The sequence below is a fragment of the Aotus nancymaae genome, unplaced genomic scaffold, assembly GCF_030222135.1.
Source record: "Aotus nancymaae isolate 86718 unplaced genomic scaffold, 86718_ANA_hifiasm-v0.15.2.pri h1tg000046l, whole genome shotgun sequence".
Taxonomy (NCBI): Eukaryota; Metazoa; Chordata; class Mammalia; order Primates; family Aotidae; genus Aotus; species Aotus nancymaae.
In genome coordinates, this window is record NW_026988460.1 from 5,681,156 (window position 1) to 5,698,022 (window position 16,867).

The 16,867-nt window shown below is 42.5% G+C and overlaps 1 protein-coding gene across 6 annotated transcripts in view; it reads right to left on the reverse strand.

The window, feature by feature from the left end:
- The window catches only part of EIF4E3 (eukaryotic translation initiation factor 4E family member 3), a 76,151-nt gene that overhangs the window by 15,952 nt on the left and 43,332 nt on the right, over window positions 1-16,867 (reverse strand). For all 6 annotated transcript variants that reach the window (XM_064361909.1, XM_064361908.1, XM_064361910.1 and 3 more), the window contains 2 exons: window positions 4,268-4,362; window positions 1,420-1,480 (listed from right to left, as the gene is read on the reverse strand). In XM_064361909.1, coding sequence (XP_064217979.1) covers window positions 1,420-1,480; window positions 4,268-4,293 — 87 coding nt within the window. In that variant the 5' untranslated portion in view covers window positions 4,294-4,362. The remainder of the gene's footprint in view (window positions 1-1,419; window positions 1,481-4,267; window positions 4,363-16,867) is intronic.

Sequence of the window (16,867 nt, forward strand, 5' to 3'; positions counted from 1 at the left end):
TAGCAAGAGAACTGAAAGTGACCTTTCATCCTTTTCTTTTCTCTTTCCTAGCCCGCCCCTCCTGGTCTGCTAGTCTCCCACCTAGGAATCATTGCTTCCGTTTTCTATCTGTCCAGCTACAGTCCTTCAAGCTGTTAATGATGAAATTGAGAGTTGGGAGAGGCCATTAGGGGAGGGGAGACTTCACCTTTCTGCTTTGAATTCAGACAAGTTTGGCCCACAAGACTCCCACTGGTTGATGATGAAAAGTAGGCTAAACTGCCTGGCATGAGGGCATTTGCACAGATATGAAAGCATTATTATTTGCGACCCAGTGCAGCCAAGTGAGCTAACAAGGAGAGAGAGGACAAAACTGCCTCTCAGATACTTTTCAAGGAATGCTGATGTCATGATTACTTCTGCTAGAGTTCAAAGTCCAGTGTGAATAAATAAAGAACATGGAAAGGCAAAAAGTGTTCATAATGAAAATTTAAGAACACCTTATATTCTCTCATTCTCTTATATTCTCTGCTCCCTTGATATTTTTTTTAATGTAGGCCAAATAACAGTAAAATCTTGGAGCTTCACATCTTGACTAATAGTTGGCACCTTTGACAAATAAATCTGGTCATATCTTTAGGTATGTGCTTATAGGAAAATGACTCCAGCTCAAGCATATGGGTCCCTGGAGACATTACAGTTCTTTGAGGTTATCCACATGAAAGAAACCATGAAAAGGTGAAACTGGGCAGCATTTCCCCTTTGTCCATTTTCAAAGAAGCTTTTTGGTTTTCCAGGGCTTAAGGTAACTGATTTTAGTGTTCACATTCATTTCCAGTCAATATGACGAATTAGAGCTCACTCTGGGACATATGGGTTTCTGAGACTTGACCACTGCAAACCAGCATCCCACCAGGTCATCACACCCTCCAGGTTCTCATCAGCCCCAGAGGGAGATGAAGCAGAGTCTCTCATGAAACCCCAAAGGATGGTGAAATGACAAGCCTCCCCATTCTCTGTGCCATGGTCATTCTCAGAACTGCTTTTGCTCCTCCCGTAGAGGAGGGATGAGCCTTTGGAAGGAAAGATCCTCCTTCAGATTTCGTAAAACCAATTTCCCTGTGTTAGTCATGGCTGTCAAGGGAATGCCCACCATGAAGACATTCACCCAGCTTTTCTGTGAAGTTCACAGGCACTTACTCCTGCAGACTGCATCATACAGTCACATATTACACCACGTCTATGGAGAAACACAATTATATACTTTCAAGGTGACAGTGTAAGGCAGAAAGTCATGGAGGTCAGAACAGAATTTCTCACCCCCAGCCTGTTTGGGGACTACCAAGTAAACAGGCTGTCTGCAAAGCACAGAATGCTGATGACAGGCAGTCAACAACCCCAAGCCTCGCTGGTTCTAGACGAGGATCAGAAGGAACCTACCGTGCTGTCCTTGGGGACTTTCATCTTCCATACGCCGCCCTTTGCATTACTCTCCTCTTCCCTGGGCCAAAGACCAACGTTTAAAGTTAGACTCAGGACTAAGTGATTCTACATACATAAATATCTCTACATACGTTTAGTTTAACAACAGATGACCTTAAAACAAAAATAATTGGGCATTTTTCTTCTTTTTAATTTTTATTTTTTATTGTGGATATATAATAGCTGTACATATTTATGGGGTATATCCGAACTTTTTTTTAAAAGACTAGGTCTTATTCTGTCACCCAAGCTGGAGTGGAGCAGCATGATCATAGCTCCCTGTAGCCTTGAACTCCTGGGCTCAAGCAATCCTCCCACCTCAGCCTCCCAAGTAGCTGAGATTATAGGCACGTGCCATCACACCTGGCTAATTAAAAAAACTTTTTTTAGAGATGAGGTCTCTCTCACTTTGCTGCTCAGACTTGTCTTGAACGCCTGACCTCAAGCAATCCTCCCACCTTGACCTCCCAAAATGCTGGGATTACAGGCCTGAGCCACATCTGGCCTACATGGGATATTCTCATACATGCATACAATGTGTAATGACTGAATCAGGGTATTTATCTAACCATCACCTCAATCCTTTACCATTTCTGTACGTTAGGAACAGTCCAATTCCACTCTTTCAGTTATTTTGAAACCTATAACGAATTATTATTAAGTATACTTACCCTAACTATGCTCCAAGACCTTATTCATTCTAACTGTATTTTTATACCCATTAATCATCCCCTCTTTATCACACCCCAACACCTGCAACTTCCAGGCCTCTGGTAATTATCATTCTACTATCTTTCTCTATCAATTAAGGTTTTTTTTTTGTTTTTTTTTTTAGCTCCTACATCTGAATGAGAACATGAGATATTTGTCTTTTCATGTCTGGTTTCTCTCACTAAATATAATGTTCTCCAATTCCATCATGTTGTTGCAAACGGCAGAATTTCATTTTTTTGATGGCTGAATACTATTCCATTGTATACATGTACCACATAGTCTTTATTCATTCATCTGCTGATGGACACTTAGGTTGATTCCATATCTTGGCTCTTGTGAATGGTACTGCAATAGACATGGAAGTGTAGATATCTCTTCGACATACTGATTTCCTTTCTTCTGGGTACATACCCGGCAGTGGGACTGCTGGGTCATGTGACAGTTCTACTTTTAGTCTTCTGAGGAACCTTCATACTGCTCCCCATAGTTGGCTGTGCTAATTTACATTTCCACCAACAGTGTATGAGGCCTCCCCTTTCTCCACACCCTCACCAGCATTCACTATTACCAGTCTTTTGGATAAAAGCCATTTTAACTGGGGTAAGATTGGACATTTTTAAATAAACTCTCCCCCAGTCCTTTTGTTGGAAACAGAAGCAGATGAAAGAAAAGGAAGGAGCTAGGGATGGAGAGGGCAGAAAGTGGCATTCGGTGTCTACGTGGGCAGGGAGGGCAATGGGACTTGAGATCCTCATCCTCAAAGGGTTGGTGCAGAGAGGCTCCCTCGACTTTGGGATTGACAATGAATGCGGCTGCTTCATACATGGGAAGGCCCTTACACGTCAACGTCACAGTCACAACACTGTCTCATGTGATTCTCCTATCAACCATGTATCAAGGCCTCGTGGGTGTCCCTATAGGGGATATCTACTCCCTTTCTGGTAAGAGCATCCCAGTTTCCCTCTAAAGAGCCACCTGCCCCCTACTCTTCTGTGAGATCCACTCAGGCAGGGTTGATTCCACATCCTGGCTTCAAAGATGGGCTTGTGACACAGGCTAGCCCATGAGACTACTGCCTCTTCCTAGTCCTTGTGAATGGCCAGAAATGGAAAAGAGACCCAAGATGGGACACTGAGAGTCAGCCCTGGTATTTTATCCCAGCTGCTGAGAGCTGACATTGGTAAAATTGCAGGACATAAGACTGGAGCATATGAAGGCCACTTTGCCACCTCAGATGGTAGATAATTAAACCAAAAATTAAATCAATGTAGGATAAAGCAAAATAATTCTGGTGGGGAGCATCAGATTCCTGATAAAACTAGAGCTGGATCTGCCAGAAACTGGCCCTACCAGTGAACTTCCCAGTCGCAAGTTAAAAACATATTCCTTTTTTTTTTTTTTTTTTTTTGCTCAAATTAGGTTTCTGGTGGCTGGGTGTGGTGGCTCATGCCTGTAATCCCAGTACTTTGGGAGGCTGAGGCAGGCAGATCACTTGAGCCCAGGAGTTCAAGACAAACCTAGGCAACAGGGTGAAACCCCATCTTTACTAAAAATAAAAAATTAGCTGGGTGTGGTGGCACACACATATAGTCTCAGCTTCTTGGGAGGCTGAGGTGGGAGGTTCACCTCAGCCTAGGAGGTCAAGGCTGTGGTGAGCTGTGATGGTGCCACTGCACTCCAGCCTGGGTGATAGAGTGAGACCCTGCCTTGAAACAAAGAAAAAATAAAGTAAACCAATCAACCAAACAAACAAAAAAAAACAAATTAGGTTTCTGTCATTTGCTACTAATCAAGATAAGACACATTTCCATTTTATTAATGAGTAAATAATTCAGAAAGACTGAATGACATAAGGATTTATCACTAATTGGAACTCTAGACTGGGCAAACTAACTTACTGTCCATCTTCATCACTACATCAAGCTATCAAAGAAGGAGGACACTTACCCCCCAACCCTGGGCCACGATCAGTATCACATACTTTTTATGTGGTCCATGTGGTGAGACACACGTCTCAGGTGATACGATCTTTTATGAGGTTCACAAACATTTCCTTCCCACCTTGACCTTAAATTACACATTAGACACTTACCAGAGTGGTCGCCTCTCTCCTCTCATTAAATGATAACTACATCTCAAAGGCAGGCTAGTCACAGGAGGGATATTATTGTATACACTCCAGAATATCTTTAAAAGAAAAACAAATACTTTGTTTATATACCCAGTATTGATTTATTATGCTGCTAGATTATAAAATTAATGCATTAAAGAAACATTTTTATTCTCATCGTTTTATCCATTCAAAACAGATTTTTCTCAGTATCCCTTCTAATTCTCTGTTAGAAAATATATACGACATTAAAGAATGCTGGACTTGGTGGCTCAAGCCTGTAATCCCAGCACTTTGGGAGGCTGAGGCAGGCGGATCACTTGAGCCCAGGAGTTCAAGACCAGCCCGGGCAATGTGGCGAGATCCCATCTCTATAAAAAATACAAAAAATTAGCTGGGCATGGTGGCACATGCCTGTAGTCCCAGCCACCAGAAGGTTGAGGTAGGAGCATAGCTTGAGCCTGAGAAGTCGAGGCTGCAGGTGTGCCAAGATCTCACCACTGCATTCCAACCTGGATAACAAGAGTGAGACCCTGCCTCAAAAACAAACAAACACAACAACAACAAGTAAAGATGTTCCTTGCTGATGCTGTGCCAAGTTCTATGTTTCAGGAAGCTATGGTCATTAAGCAAACATTCCTATGCAACATGTCCACACATAAAACCGGAAAGGACTTTGCTAACGATTTTTGACAGCTAGATAGTATCTACTAAAACCTTTAGTACTGAATATATGTACTGAACATATTTATTTAGTACTGAATATATGTACTGAACATATTTATAACTATTTCATTATAATAGACCCTGTCTCCTCTGTAAGCCTTGAAGGAGTCAGTGATGCTGTGACTTGGGGGTTGAGGGGTAAAGGAAATGGCAGAGAGAAACCACCTTAGACACTGTTTCCCCCTTATCTCTCCACTGCTAAAAGAACAGGAAACAGCTTAGGCGTCGAAGCAACAAGCTGTGCAAGATACACAATGTGATAGACGGCATGTCTGTATCTTACCCAAATTCATATGCTGAAACCCTAATTACCAATAGGATGGGATTAGCAGGTGGGGCCTCTGGGAGGTAATCAGGTCATGAGGGTAAGCGCCACCATGACGGGCTTGGTGTTCTTATGAGAAGATGAAGAGAGCCAGCCCTCCCTCTGCCGTGTGAAGATACAAGGAGAGGGTGACTATGTACAAACCAGAAGAGGCCCTCACCTGGATGTGCCCATACTCACACCCTGATCTCAGACTTCCAGACTCCAGAACTGTGAGAAGCAAGGGTTTGCTGCATAAACTGCCCAGTCTATGGTATTTGGTTATAGTAGCCTGAACAAAGACACAGGGCAACTGGTAAACAGAAATAGATTACACAAAAATAATAAAGTAAAAGTAATAAAACAGGAAGAGTCTCAGCAAAGACAAGTGGTCTGGAGCTGTCCTCCGTACCAGGCTTTGTTCTATAAACATTTCCACGTTTATGCAACTTATCCTAATGACAGTCTTAGGAGGAGGTGTGATTGTTATCCTTGTTTTAAAGATAAGGACACCAGGCAAAGACGAACCTGCCCAAGAGTCACTGTTTGGTATGACCATTAGGATTAGGATGAGAATTGAGGCTAAGAAGAAGAAAATGCTTCCCCATTAGTTTGGAGTGGGTCATAGAATTACTATGCTATGAATGCTATGCACAGAATTACTGTGCAAACAAGAAATGCTTTTCGTGTGGTGAGGTAAGCATAGGGTGATCATCTGTGTCTCCCAGTGGGTCTGAGGAAATCAGTATGAGTAAAAGAGTAATTAGAAAAATCAATCCTGGGGCTCAGGAATTGAGTCACATGGGTGGGATGGAATTTTATCTATGCTGAACGATAATCCTGCTGGGTTGTTCAAGCCTGTTTTGCGTTAAAAAAATAATAAAGCTGAATTAACTGCAAAGGTGGCAATGATGAACTATAAGATCAAACTGAAGGCAAAAAAAAAAACTATAGGATGATAGATGTATTAATTGAGAATCCACCTTGGCGCCCTCCTACTAAAATGGTGCTAGCGTCGGGAGGAGCTGAACGCTACTGTAAAAACAGTAGCTCCTCAAACACGCATCTGCCTTTATGGAGGTACCTATCCTACAAATGCTTTGCTATCTGTGCCAATAATATTATTCCAATATTTCAGTTTCTGTCTATGGTGTGTGGGTGGGTAGGCAGGGCTGGAATCTGAACACAGGCAATTTGATTCCCAAACCCCTGTTTCTAACCACTCAGCTATTTTCTTTGAAGATATTACTATATGTTTTTGGCACATCCTTCTCCAATCTTAGCAGCCAGGAATCAGATCACGAGGCCACAGAAAGAGGGACACCTGTCGAAGAAGCTTTCCCACCAGTAAGATGCACGTAATTCCTAAGAGGCTGGTGGTTGTCAATTCCAGCCTGAGAACCCGGTTATGATGTGGCAATGACCTCTGTAGAATTTACGCACAGAAATGAAGTTAAGATGAAAACTCCTGCCAGAGGTAAAACTAAGAGGACTTCGGTGCTGGCAAACTTCAAGTCTCCTTAAAGGCATCACAAACCAAAATTCCTGCCATCATATCCCTGTCAAAGTTGTTAAATCTTGACTTTTTTTTTTTTTTTTTTTTGAGATAGATTCTCACTCTGTCGCCCGGGCTGGAGTGCAGTGGTGCGATCTCGGCTGACTGCAACCTCCACCTCTCGGGTTCAAGCGATTCTCCTGCCTCAGCCTCCTGAGTAGCTGGGATTATAGGCGTGTGCCACCACGCAGGCTAATTTTTGTATTTTTAGTAGAAACGGGGTTTCACCATGTTGGTCAGGCTGGTCTCGAATTCCTGACCTTGTGATCTGCCTGCCTCGACCTCCCAAAGTGCCGAGATTACAGGCATGAGCCACCGGGCTCAGCCAAATCTTGACTTTTTAACCTAGTATTTGAAGCGCATTGAAAAAAATATAACAAAACACTTCTTCCATTTCAAAGATCAGAAAAACACTCTAAGGATCATGCTAAGGACTGGAGCTTTAGAAACTTCTCTTGAAAACAAAAACAGACAACTGATTGATTCTGTTTGGCTTGGCAAATTTGACAGGAAGAGATTACAGCCCAAGAAGATCAGGGATAGACTTAACATATTCATTAAAGCAAATATTTGTACATTTGTGCTGAAAACAAAATAGGAGTGAAATATCCAGTCACACAATTTTTAAAAAGCCCTATTTAAAAAGCACGTGCCATTAAACTGGTCTGTTTCCCTGTTGCAAACCTCATCCAATGTGTAGAATATTTGTGAAGTATGTCTGCTGGTGAAATACCTACAGGAAGGAATCTAGCATTACTCAGCTTCTAAAAGCCTCTTCCGCCCTTGCAAAAGTGAAAGGTCTGTTACAGTGGAAGCCTGGTGATTCAAGATTATACTCTCTGGAACACATCTTGAAAATTGAAACACTTAAATTTTACTATATATAAAACCTTACAAATAGATTTCAAAAGCCATTAGGCTTATAATTAATTCTGTTAGGCCTGCAAATAGAAGATTGCAGTAAAACTAAGCACAATGTTTATTAGTGATGGTTAAATACTTCTTAAAAAAAAGCCTTAATAATCACCCTAGGACTAGAAAAGGTATAAAAGTTGAGCATCATTCATTCAGTCAACATCTGTGACCGTCAGTTGTGAACAGGGCACTGTGATGAGTCCTTGGGGAACTGAGCTGAATGCGGGAGAATCAGCTTTGGACCACAGCAATGCACTCCTTGGTGGGTATGTTCTGGAGCACCAATCTGACACCTCTCCTTGAGAAACTGAGGCAGTTTCTGCCTGTCCAGTGGAGACTAATAGCTGGATTTAAGACCTAGGTTCTCAGGATAACCTTCACAGGCCATGAAGCCCTTGAAACCCAAGTTGCCTCCTCTGTATAAGGATACAGCTATTTCAATGGAAAATGTAATGATGAAATAAATGCAAAGTGAAAGCACTTGCTAGGCCTAAGGAAGGAAGCAAAGTATGGTTAGACCCATTAATATGCTGACCACTTGACAAATTCCCAATCTATTAGTACTGATTGGAGCAATTATGCCCCACCTGACAGTCTTCTGCCAAATAGACAATCATTCATCACCAGGAAAGCTGGCAAATTTCCTACTGGAATGTTCTGAAGAAAAAGAATGCACTTGGAAATTCTTCAGAAGAAAAGATGCCATGTGCTGACAGACAACAAAGTGATATGTCTGTTTTATAAAACAAATAAAAAACAAAACCACTCAGCAAATACACCTCAAAAAAAAAAAATCCAAGATGTATTCCAAGGTTGTGGCATGTGTAGCAGGAGAGTATTTTCAAAAAATAAAACAAATATTTTTGCTCATTAGGTTACTGGTTGCCTGGGGCTTCCCACCAACTGAATCAGTGGTATTTATGTGCAGGGCCAATAGACATCTGAACTGAGTAGGCTACTGAAGAGATTAATGGACGTTTTTAACTCACAGCAGACACAAAAGCTGAAAATGAAGTCCTTCTGATTTACAAGAGCTAGATACTTGAGAGAGAAATGGGTTTTCCTTTGAATTCCAAAAAGGGCTTGACTTAAAGAGAGAGCCCAACTGTGGAGTTGTGATCATAGAGTAGACAGATGTGACAGGATGTGAGGGTAATTTCTCACCACATAGAAAGTCAGCTAGGAAAAAACCAACTCTGAGTTTGGGGGTTAAAAGCCTGGAGTGAGAGGAGAATGGGGTTAAAACCCTGAGGATGGGAGAGAGCCCCACCCAAAGTTTGGGGAGCCCCAGAGCAATGCAGTGTGGAACCTGCTTCCTGGTGCAGCCCATGAGGCTCCAAGACTCCCAGAGAAGACCCCCATTCCTACAGTGTTGGGCAATATGGCGGCCAGGTCTGAGAACAGCTGTGAAGGCAGGAGCGTTATTCTTGCCGGGTGAGTCTGCCACAACCTTATAAAGTTTCCCTCCTTCTGGTGGGGTAGGGGGAAGGCAGCCAACATTTTCTAAATTCCCAATCTGAAGCTTAAAATTGCTAGAAAGCCTATGGACAGTAGGGCCTGGGGTCTGGATATGGGTGTGCACAGTAGGGGGTCTTCATGACATGAGGTTACAAGAGGACCAAAGGTGGTGGGCATGGCCCAAGGTCTGGAGGGGCCAGTGTATTTCTGCATATGCCTGCTCATGTGGAGAAGGAAAACAGGGTGGTCATTTTCCCCAAAAGAGACTAAAATTGGAAGAGACCCAGTTTCACAGATGAAGTGACTTAATTACCTTTATTTAACAAGGTCAAATCTCGCCCCCACCCCAACACACACACTCAATGGCCCTCCACTGAGAATGTGAAGGAACACAAATAATTTAACTTCAGTTACATTTCTGTATAACTGGGTTGTAGCTATAGATGTTGATCCTACTATGCATATAATGAATAAACTAAATGATAGATAAAGAATCCTGTTATACTTGATGTGAAGTCTGTGCTAGACAGAACTATGAGGTGGACCTGGCTGCAGGTCTTTCTCTTTCTCTTGCTTTTCAGTGTTGGGTTTCTTCCTCTTTCCTCTCAGGCCCGTCCCTTCACCCAAGTGGTTCACTCCAGGTCACTCTATTACAGGACACCACCCACCATGGGCTGTCCTGTTGTGTCCTGGGCAGCAAGTACTTGGAATCAATCTTTCCATCATCCTCTAGGATCAATACTGACCTATAAAACCTCTTCTTCTGAAGGAAGAGCCCTCATTTCCCAAGGGTGTGGAAAGCAATCTGCTGCCCTAACTTAAGGATCCATAACTGCACAACCACAGTCAGGCAGCTTGACCTGCTGATATGAATTGAAGTCTTGGTATCATTGACAGTACACAGGATAAGTTTGGCATATGCAGGGGTAACATTTTCTTAATTTTAATGGGTTATATATATTCTTTGTGAAGACTTTTTGTTTATGATAAACGTTGAATTTCCACTTACAGAGGAAATATGAAGTTTGTTTTATGCAAATTTAAATAAAAAGTCAATTTATAAGAAATAATGAGTAGAATGTAGTACAAGTGAGACAAGTGTGGCAAAATCTTGAAGGTGATACATCAAATAACAGATTTGAGACAGAGTGCTGTACAGGAATGAGTTTTCAGGGGTGGAATTTTTAGTCTTGTAGCAGGTAAGATGGAAAGAAACTATGGTCAAAGGAGAGTTCTCTTGCAAATCACATCTGACAGGTAGCTCTTTAATCTTTAACAGGTAAAATCGGGCTGGTTCAAAAGCTGTGTTCTGGTTCTTTTCCCCTCCTAGAGATGTGGGTCTTGCCATGCTGCCCAGGCTGAACTCGAACTCCTGGGCTCATGTAATCCTCCCACCTCAGCTTCCCGAGTAGCTGGGATCACAGGCATGAGCCAATGCTCCCAGCTAAAAGTCATCTTCTATCCTGCACTGCAACTGCTGAGGATGCAAAACCACAAGAGAAATGTGGAAAATTTGGACAGGTTCACAAAAGAGTAAAAGAATAAATAAGTACCTGGAAAACACACCTAGAGGTAAAATATAATTTTCCAAGAAAGGCAGGAAAGTAGAAATGAATTTAACTCTAGGCAGAGAGAATTACTGTTGGGTGTGATGAAAGTATCTACATCAAATGTTCCCAGGTCCAGAGAAGGCTGAGCCTCCTCCACACCTCAATTAGGGGGAGTAAAAGAAAGAGAATTGGACTGGAAGTGGAGGGAGTTCCAGTCCTAGAGACAAGGCATGATTTAGCCACTTACCTCCAGCCTCAGTCTTCTCAGCTAATAGATGGGGTAACAATTTCTCTCCCAAACCCATCTACTTTGATTTGCAAAAGGGCCTCAAAGTATAAAAAGACATATATGTCTTTATATAAGGCAATCATTAATATCACATGATTTTTAGTTTTCATCCAAACATATATGGGAGGAAAACATAAACATGATTGGAGAAGCAGTTTTTTTTTAGAGCTAATGGAGTGAGAGTAAATGAATCCATGTACAGGCCAAAGTGGTTCATGCCTATAATCCCAGCACTTTGGGAGGTCAAGCTGGGAATACAGCCTGAGGCCAGAAATTCTAGACTAGCCTGAGCAACACAGCAAGACCCCATCTCTACAAAAAATAAAATAGTTTAGCTGGTTGTGGTGGCACATGGCTGTAGTCCTAGATACTTGGGAAGAAGCTGGGGTGCAAGGATCTCTTGAGAACAGGAGTTTGAGGCTGCAGTGAGCTATGACTGCACCACTGCACTCCTGCCTGGGTGACAGAGTGAGACCTTGTTTCTGAAGAAAAAAAAATCAATATACAATCCTAGAATAAAATAAAAAGACAGCGGGACAAAAACATATCCTCAAATTACTTGCAAGACAGTATCCTGGCCAGTTCTTAAATACTAAGGACAATTTATCAGATGTTAAGGATACTCACAGGCTGAAATCTCAAAAGTCACTGATATGTTAAATATCTTTACATACAAAGAGGTGTTAGCGGTGGTGTAATCCAGAGTACAATCACTTGACATAAATAATCCAGAAGCAGTGGTATATAGTTTTCTAATATAAAATATGGCTGAAGAAAGCATGAAAAGATGTCTCAAGAGAAGTAGACAAATGACAGCAGATGACCTTACCATTATTATTGGGTACTTACTGTGGCTCTTTACTTCATTGTACCATTTCATTCTCACAACAGCATGATAAAATCACCATCACAGTGATTCCCATCTTATATATGAGTAAACTGAGATTCAGACAGGTTAAGTAACTTGCCCATGCTAGTAAGTGTCAGCTATGGGACATGAACCAAGGCAGTGTGACGACCCTAGCCCACACCCTAGCCAGATAACTGATGGAGCTGAGGGGTAGAATTCACTAACACTTAAGTAAAAGCTGGCCACATCTGCTAAGAACTATATACCAGCTTATCTAACTTCCGCTCAACCTTAGGGAGCAGGCACTATTATGACCTCAGTTTTACAGATGAGAAACTGAGGGAGCAGAGACAGCTGAGACAGAAAGGAACTTCCTGATCCTTAGAGTAGTGTTTATCAGTCATTTTTTCACTGTTGCCCCCTTAGCCCCTAAAAGAACCCTTTTTCCTAATTACCCATGATGAAATTTTAATACCACAGAGACACCATATATATTTATGGACTGTGTGGACATCTATGCTTTGTACATAGCAAGAATGAGATTTGTTCAATGATCCATTCCCTATGCAAAAATCACCCTTTGATCCCACTGAGAATGTGCGGCCTACAGAATCCTTACAGGAGCAGTCTGTTATGACTCAGGAATGTGGTTATTTATAGAGTCTTGCTCTGTCGCCAGGCTGGAAGTGCAGTGGTGCGATATCCGCTCACTGCAATCTCCACCTCCCAGGCTCAAGCAATTCTTCTGCCTCAGCCTCCTGAGTAGCTGGGATTACAGGCATGTGCCACTGTATCCAGCTAATTTTTATATTTTTAGTAGAGACTGGGCTTCACCATGTTGGCCAGTATGGTCTTAATCTCCTGACCTCGTGATCCACATGTCTTGGCCTCCCAAAGTGCTGGGATTACAGGCATGAGCCACTGCGCCCAGCCCCAAGAGGTTCATTTATTAACTTCTCATTCATTCTTGTTTTTTTGCGAGTGCGTGTGTGTGTGTGTGTGTGTGTGTGTGTGTGTGTGTGTCAGAGTCTTGCTCTGTCACCCAGGCTGGAGTTAAGTAGCGTAATCTCAGCTCACTGTAACCTCCACTTCCTGGGTTAAAGTGATTCTCCTGCCTCAGCCTCCCTAGTAGCTGGGACTACGGGTGCGTGTCACCACTCTAATACAGCTAATTTTTGTATTTTTAGTAGAGACTGGGTTTTACCATGTTGCTCAGGCTGGTCTTGAACTCCTGACCTCAAATAATCCTCCCAAAGTGCTGGGATTACAGGCATATGCCACCATGCTCGGCCTCATTCATTCATTCAATCCTTCAATAAGTCATTGAGTGCAAGGGACCAGACACAATAATATAGTACTGTATGATTCCATTAATATAAAGTTCAGTAACAGAATGAATGTATGGTGGTAGAAATGAGAACAGTGGTTGCTTTGGGGGATGGGGGTTGAAGGGGCATGAAGAGACTTTTTGGTGTACGGAGAAGTTCTTCATCTTGATATGAGTGATGGTTGTGTGTGCATACCCTCGTCAAAAGTTATACTTAAGAAATCCGCATTTACTGCATATAAATTATATCCCAATAAAGTACAGCTTCAAAGAAAGTATTTCCTGATATTTGCCTGCCTGGGTGCTTTAAATTGCTCCCTGATGACCCTAAAATGCTGTAATTCAGAGGCTCTACCAAATGCCCTGGGTTATGGGGTCAGAAAAACCAAGCCAATCCCCTCATCTGACTAGTGTCAGCCCTGGAACCGCTTGCATAGCCCTGATGGTCCAATGTCATGTGGGTTGGGAAAAGTCTAATGTGACTCTGAGAGCCTCTACATGAGGACAGGCCTTCAAATCAAGAGCTCTGAGGGTTACAAAATGGCTGCTGGAAAGAGGTAACAGAAGTCCCTGATTCCACAAGAGGAGATACGCAGGGAGGCAACCCAGACTCTAAGCGCGTTGGTTTCTCTGGACGGTGGCCCTCGTGCTGCCTTGCGGTGCTGCCTGTACTTGGCACTACATGGTTATTCACAGTGGCACTGCTGCTCTGCTTCCCACATGCTTATGTCATTTCCCCAGCTACACCAGAAATGGCCCACAGTCAGGACTGTGTCTTCACAGCCGGCTCACTGCCCTTGGTAGCCACACACAGCACCTTACAATCAGATTCCTGGGACTTTGTAACTATGCATGCCAAAATTTTGAACCAGATACTGGGACAACAGCCTGAAAAAAAAAAATGGATCTCTGTGCTACTTCTGCATATAAGAGGCTGCCTAAGAGACACAATCTAGATGCTGATCTATTGAAATTTCTAAGACATTAAAAGATTTAGGGATACAACAGGAAAGTTATTTAAAACCCATCCCTTCTAGAAAATTCATGGACATATGGTCAATGCAACTCTGAAGCAGCCTCAAAAGCCTTATTCTATCTGCAGCAGCACGTTAAACTAGAAGACAGGAGAAAATGGATAGAATCTGCTTTTGAAGAAAAGAGAAATGAGATCAACTCAATCTATCAGGTTTTTTCTTTTTTGAGCCAGTGTCTTGCTCTGTTGTCTAGGCTGGAATGCAGTGGTGTGAATACAGCTCACTTCAGCATTGAACTCCTAGGCTCAAGTGATTGCCATGCCTCAGCCTCCCAAGTAGCTGGGACCATAACAGGTGTATGCCACCAGGCTCAGTTAATTTTTAAAGAAATTGTTTGTAGAGATGGGGGTCTATGTTGCCCAGGCTGTTCTAGAAATCCTAGGCTCAAGCAATCCTCCCACTTCAGCCTCCCAAAGTGCCAGGATTTCAGGCATAAGCCACCGGCCAGTTGTGTTTTTTCAATGTTCACCCTCAGAGTTGGATAGAGAAAGAGCTAATAAAACTAAGAGCTTGCATTCATTGAGAATCTGCTATGTATTAGGTATTCCACTAAGCATGGTATAAACATAACCTTATTCAATCCTTACAGTAACCCATGAAGGTAGGTGCTGCCATTATACTAATTGTACAGAAATGAAAGGGGTTTCATGCCTAATTTAGAATGATGGAATTGGGAGGTAAAGTAGGAAACCAAGCAGAGACTCTCCACCTTCATGCTCCACACTATCCTGCTCTCCCTATGTGACCTCTGAATCTTTAATAACCCTGCAGGGAAGGCACCATTGCCTCTCACTGAGGGGGAACAGAGGCACAGAGAGGCAGTGGCAGAGCTGGAGTTTGAACAGGGACACAGATAAAGTTCTTAAAAACCTTTGCTCAGGGGGAGAGAGATCCAAGATGGCTGATGATTAGCAGCTCGGGCACGTACCTCCCAGTGAAAGCGCAAAGAACGAGAGGACGCCACACTTTCAGACGAATATTAGTTGCTCACGGACCAGGAGATTCCCAGTGGAGGAGCTCCACGGGTCGCCAGGGCGACTCTTGTGGCCGGCGTGGCGGTTTTGCTGGTGCCTTAGCACGCCAGTTCTTGGTGCAGAGTCTGGAGATTCCCGGGCAGAAAAGCACCATCAATCTTAACACCGCTGTTTTGGCCGGCTCAGTGGATTGCTCAGATTTCGGCGCAGGGAATCAACAAGTTGGACGTCAGAGACCCAGTTAGAAAGTCGGTAATTATAAAGACGACAGACGGACAAATATATAATGAAGGGAAGAAACCAGCGTAAGAAGGTAGAGAATACTCAAAATCAGAATGCCTCTCCCTCTACAGGGGATTGCAATTCCTCATCGGTAACGGAACAAAGCTTAATAGATTACACGTGTGTTCCAATAACAGCAGCAGGTTTCAAAACGTGGGTGATAAGAAACTTCTGTGAATTAAAAGAACTTGTTCTAACCCAATGCAAAGAAACTAAGAACCTTGAAAAAAGGTTTGACGAAATGTTAACGAGAATGGACAATTTAGAGAGGAATATAAGTGAATTGATGGAGCTGAAAAACACAACACGAGAACTTCGCGAAGCATGCACAAGTTTAAACAGTCGAATTGATCAAGCAGAAGGAAGGATATCAGAAGTCGAGGACCAGCTCAGTGAAATGAAACGAGAAGACAAGAATGCAGAAAAAAGGATGAAAAGGAATGAGCAAAGTCTCCAGGAAATATGGGACTATGTGAAAAGACCTAATTTACGTTTGATAGGTGTACCTGAATGTGATGAAGAGAATGAATCCAAGTTGGAAAATACTCTTCAGGATATCATTCAGGAAAATTTTCCCAACCTGGCAAGGCAGGGTAATATTCAACTCCAGGTAATACAGAGAACACCACAAAGATATTCTTCAAGAAGACCAACCCCAAGGCACATAATCGCCAGATTTATTAGGGTTGAAATGAAGGAGAAAATACTAAGGGCAGCCAGAGAGAAAGGTCAGGTTACCCATAAAGGGAAACCTATCAGACTTACAGCAGATCTCTCAGCAGAAACCCTACAAGCCAGAAAAGAGTGGGGACCAATATTTAACATCCTTAAAGAAAAGAACTTTCAACCCAGAATTTCCTATCCAGACAAACTAAGCTTTATGAGCGAAGGAAAAATTAAATCTTTTGCGAACAAACAATTACTTAGAGAGTTCACCACCACCAGGCCTGCTTTACAAGAGCTTCTGAAAGAAGCACTATACATATAAAGGAATAACCAATATCAGCCTTTCCAAAAATATATCAAAAAGCAAAGAACTTTAACACAATAAAAAATTTACATCAACTAATGGGCAAAACAGCCAGCTAGCATCAAACGCCGGTATTAAACTTATATATATTTTAATTGGATAAAAAGCCAAAACCCATCGGTATGCTGCATCCAGACCCATCTCACATGCAACGATACACAAAGACTCAAAACAAAGAGAAGGAGGAAGATTTACCAATCAAACAGAGAGTAAAAATAAACTAATAAACAAAAAGCAGGAGATGCAATTCTCGCCTCTGATAAAGCAGACTTTAAAGCAACAAAGATC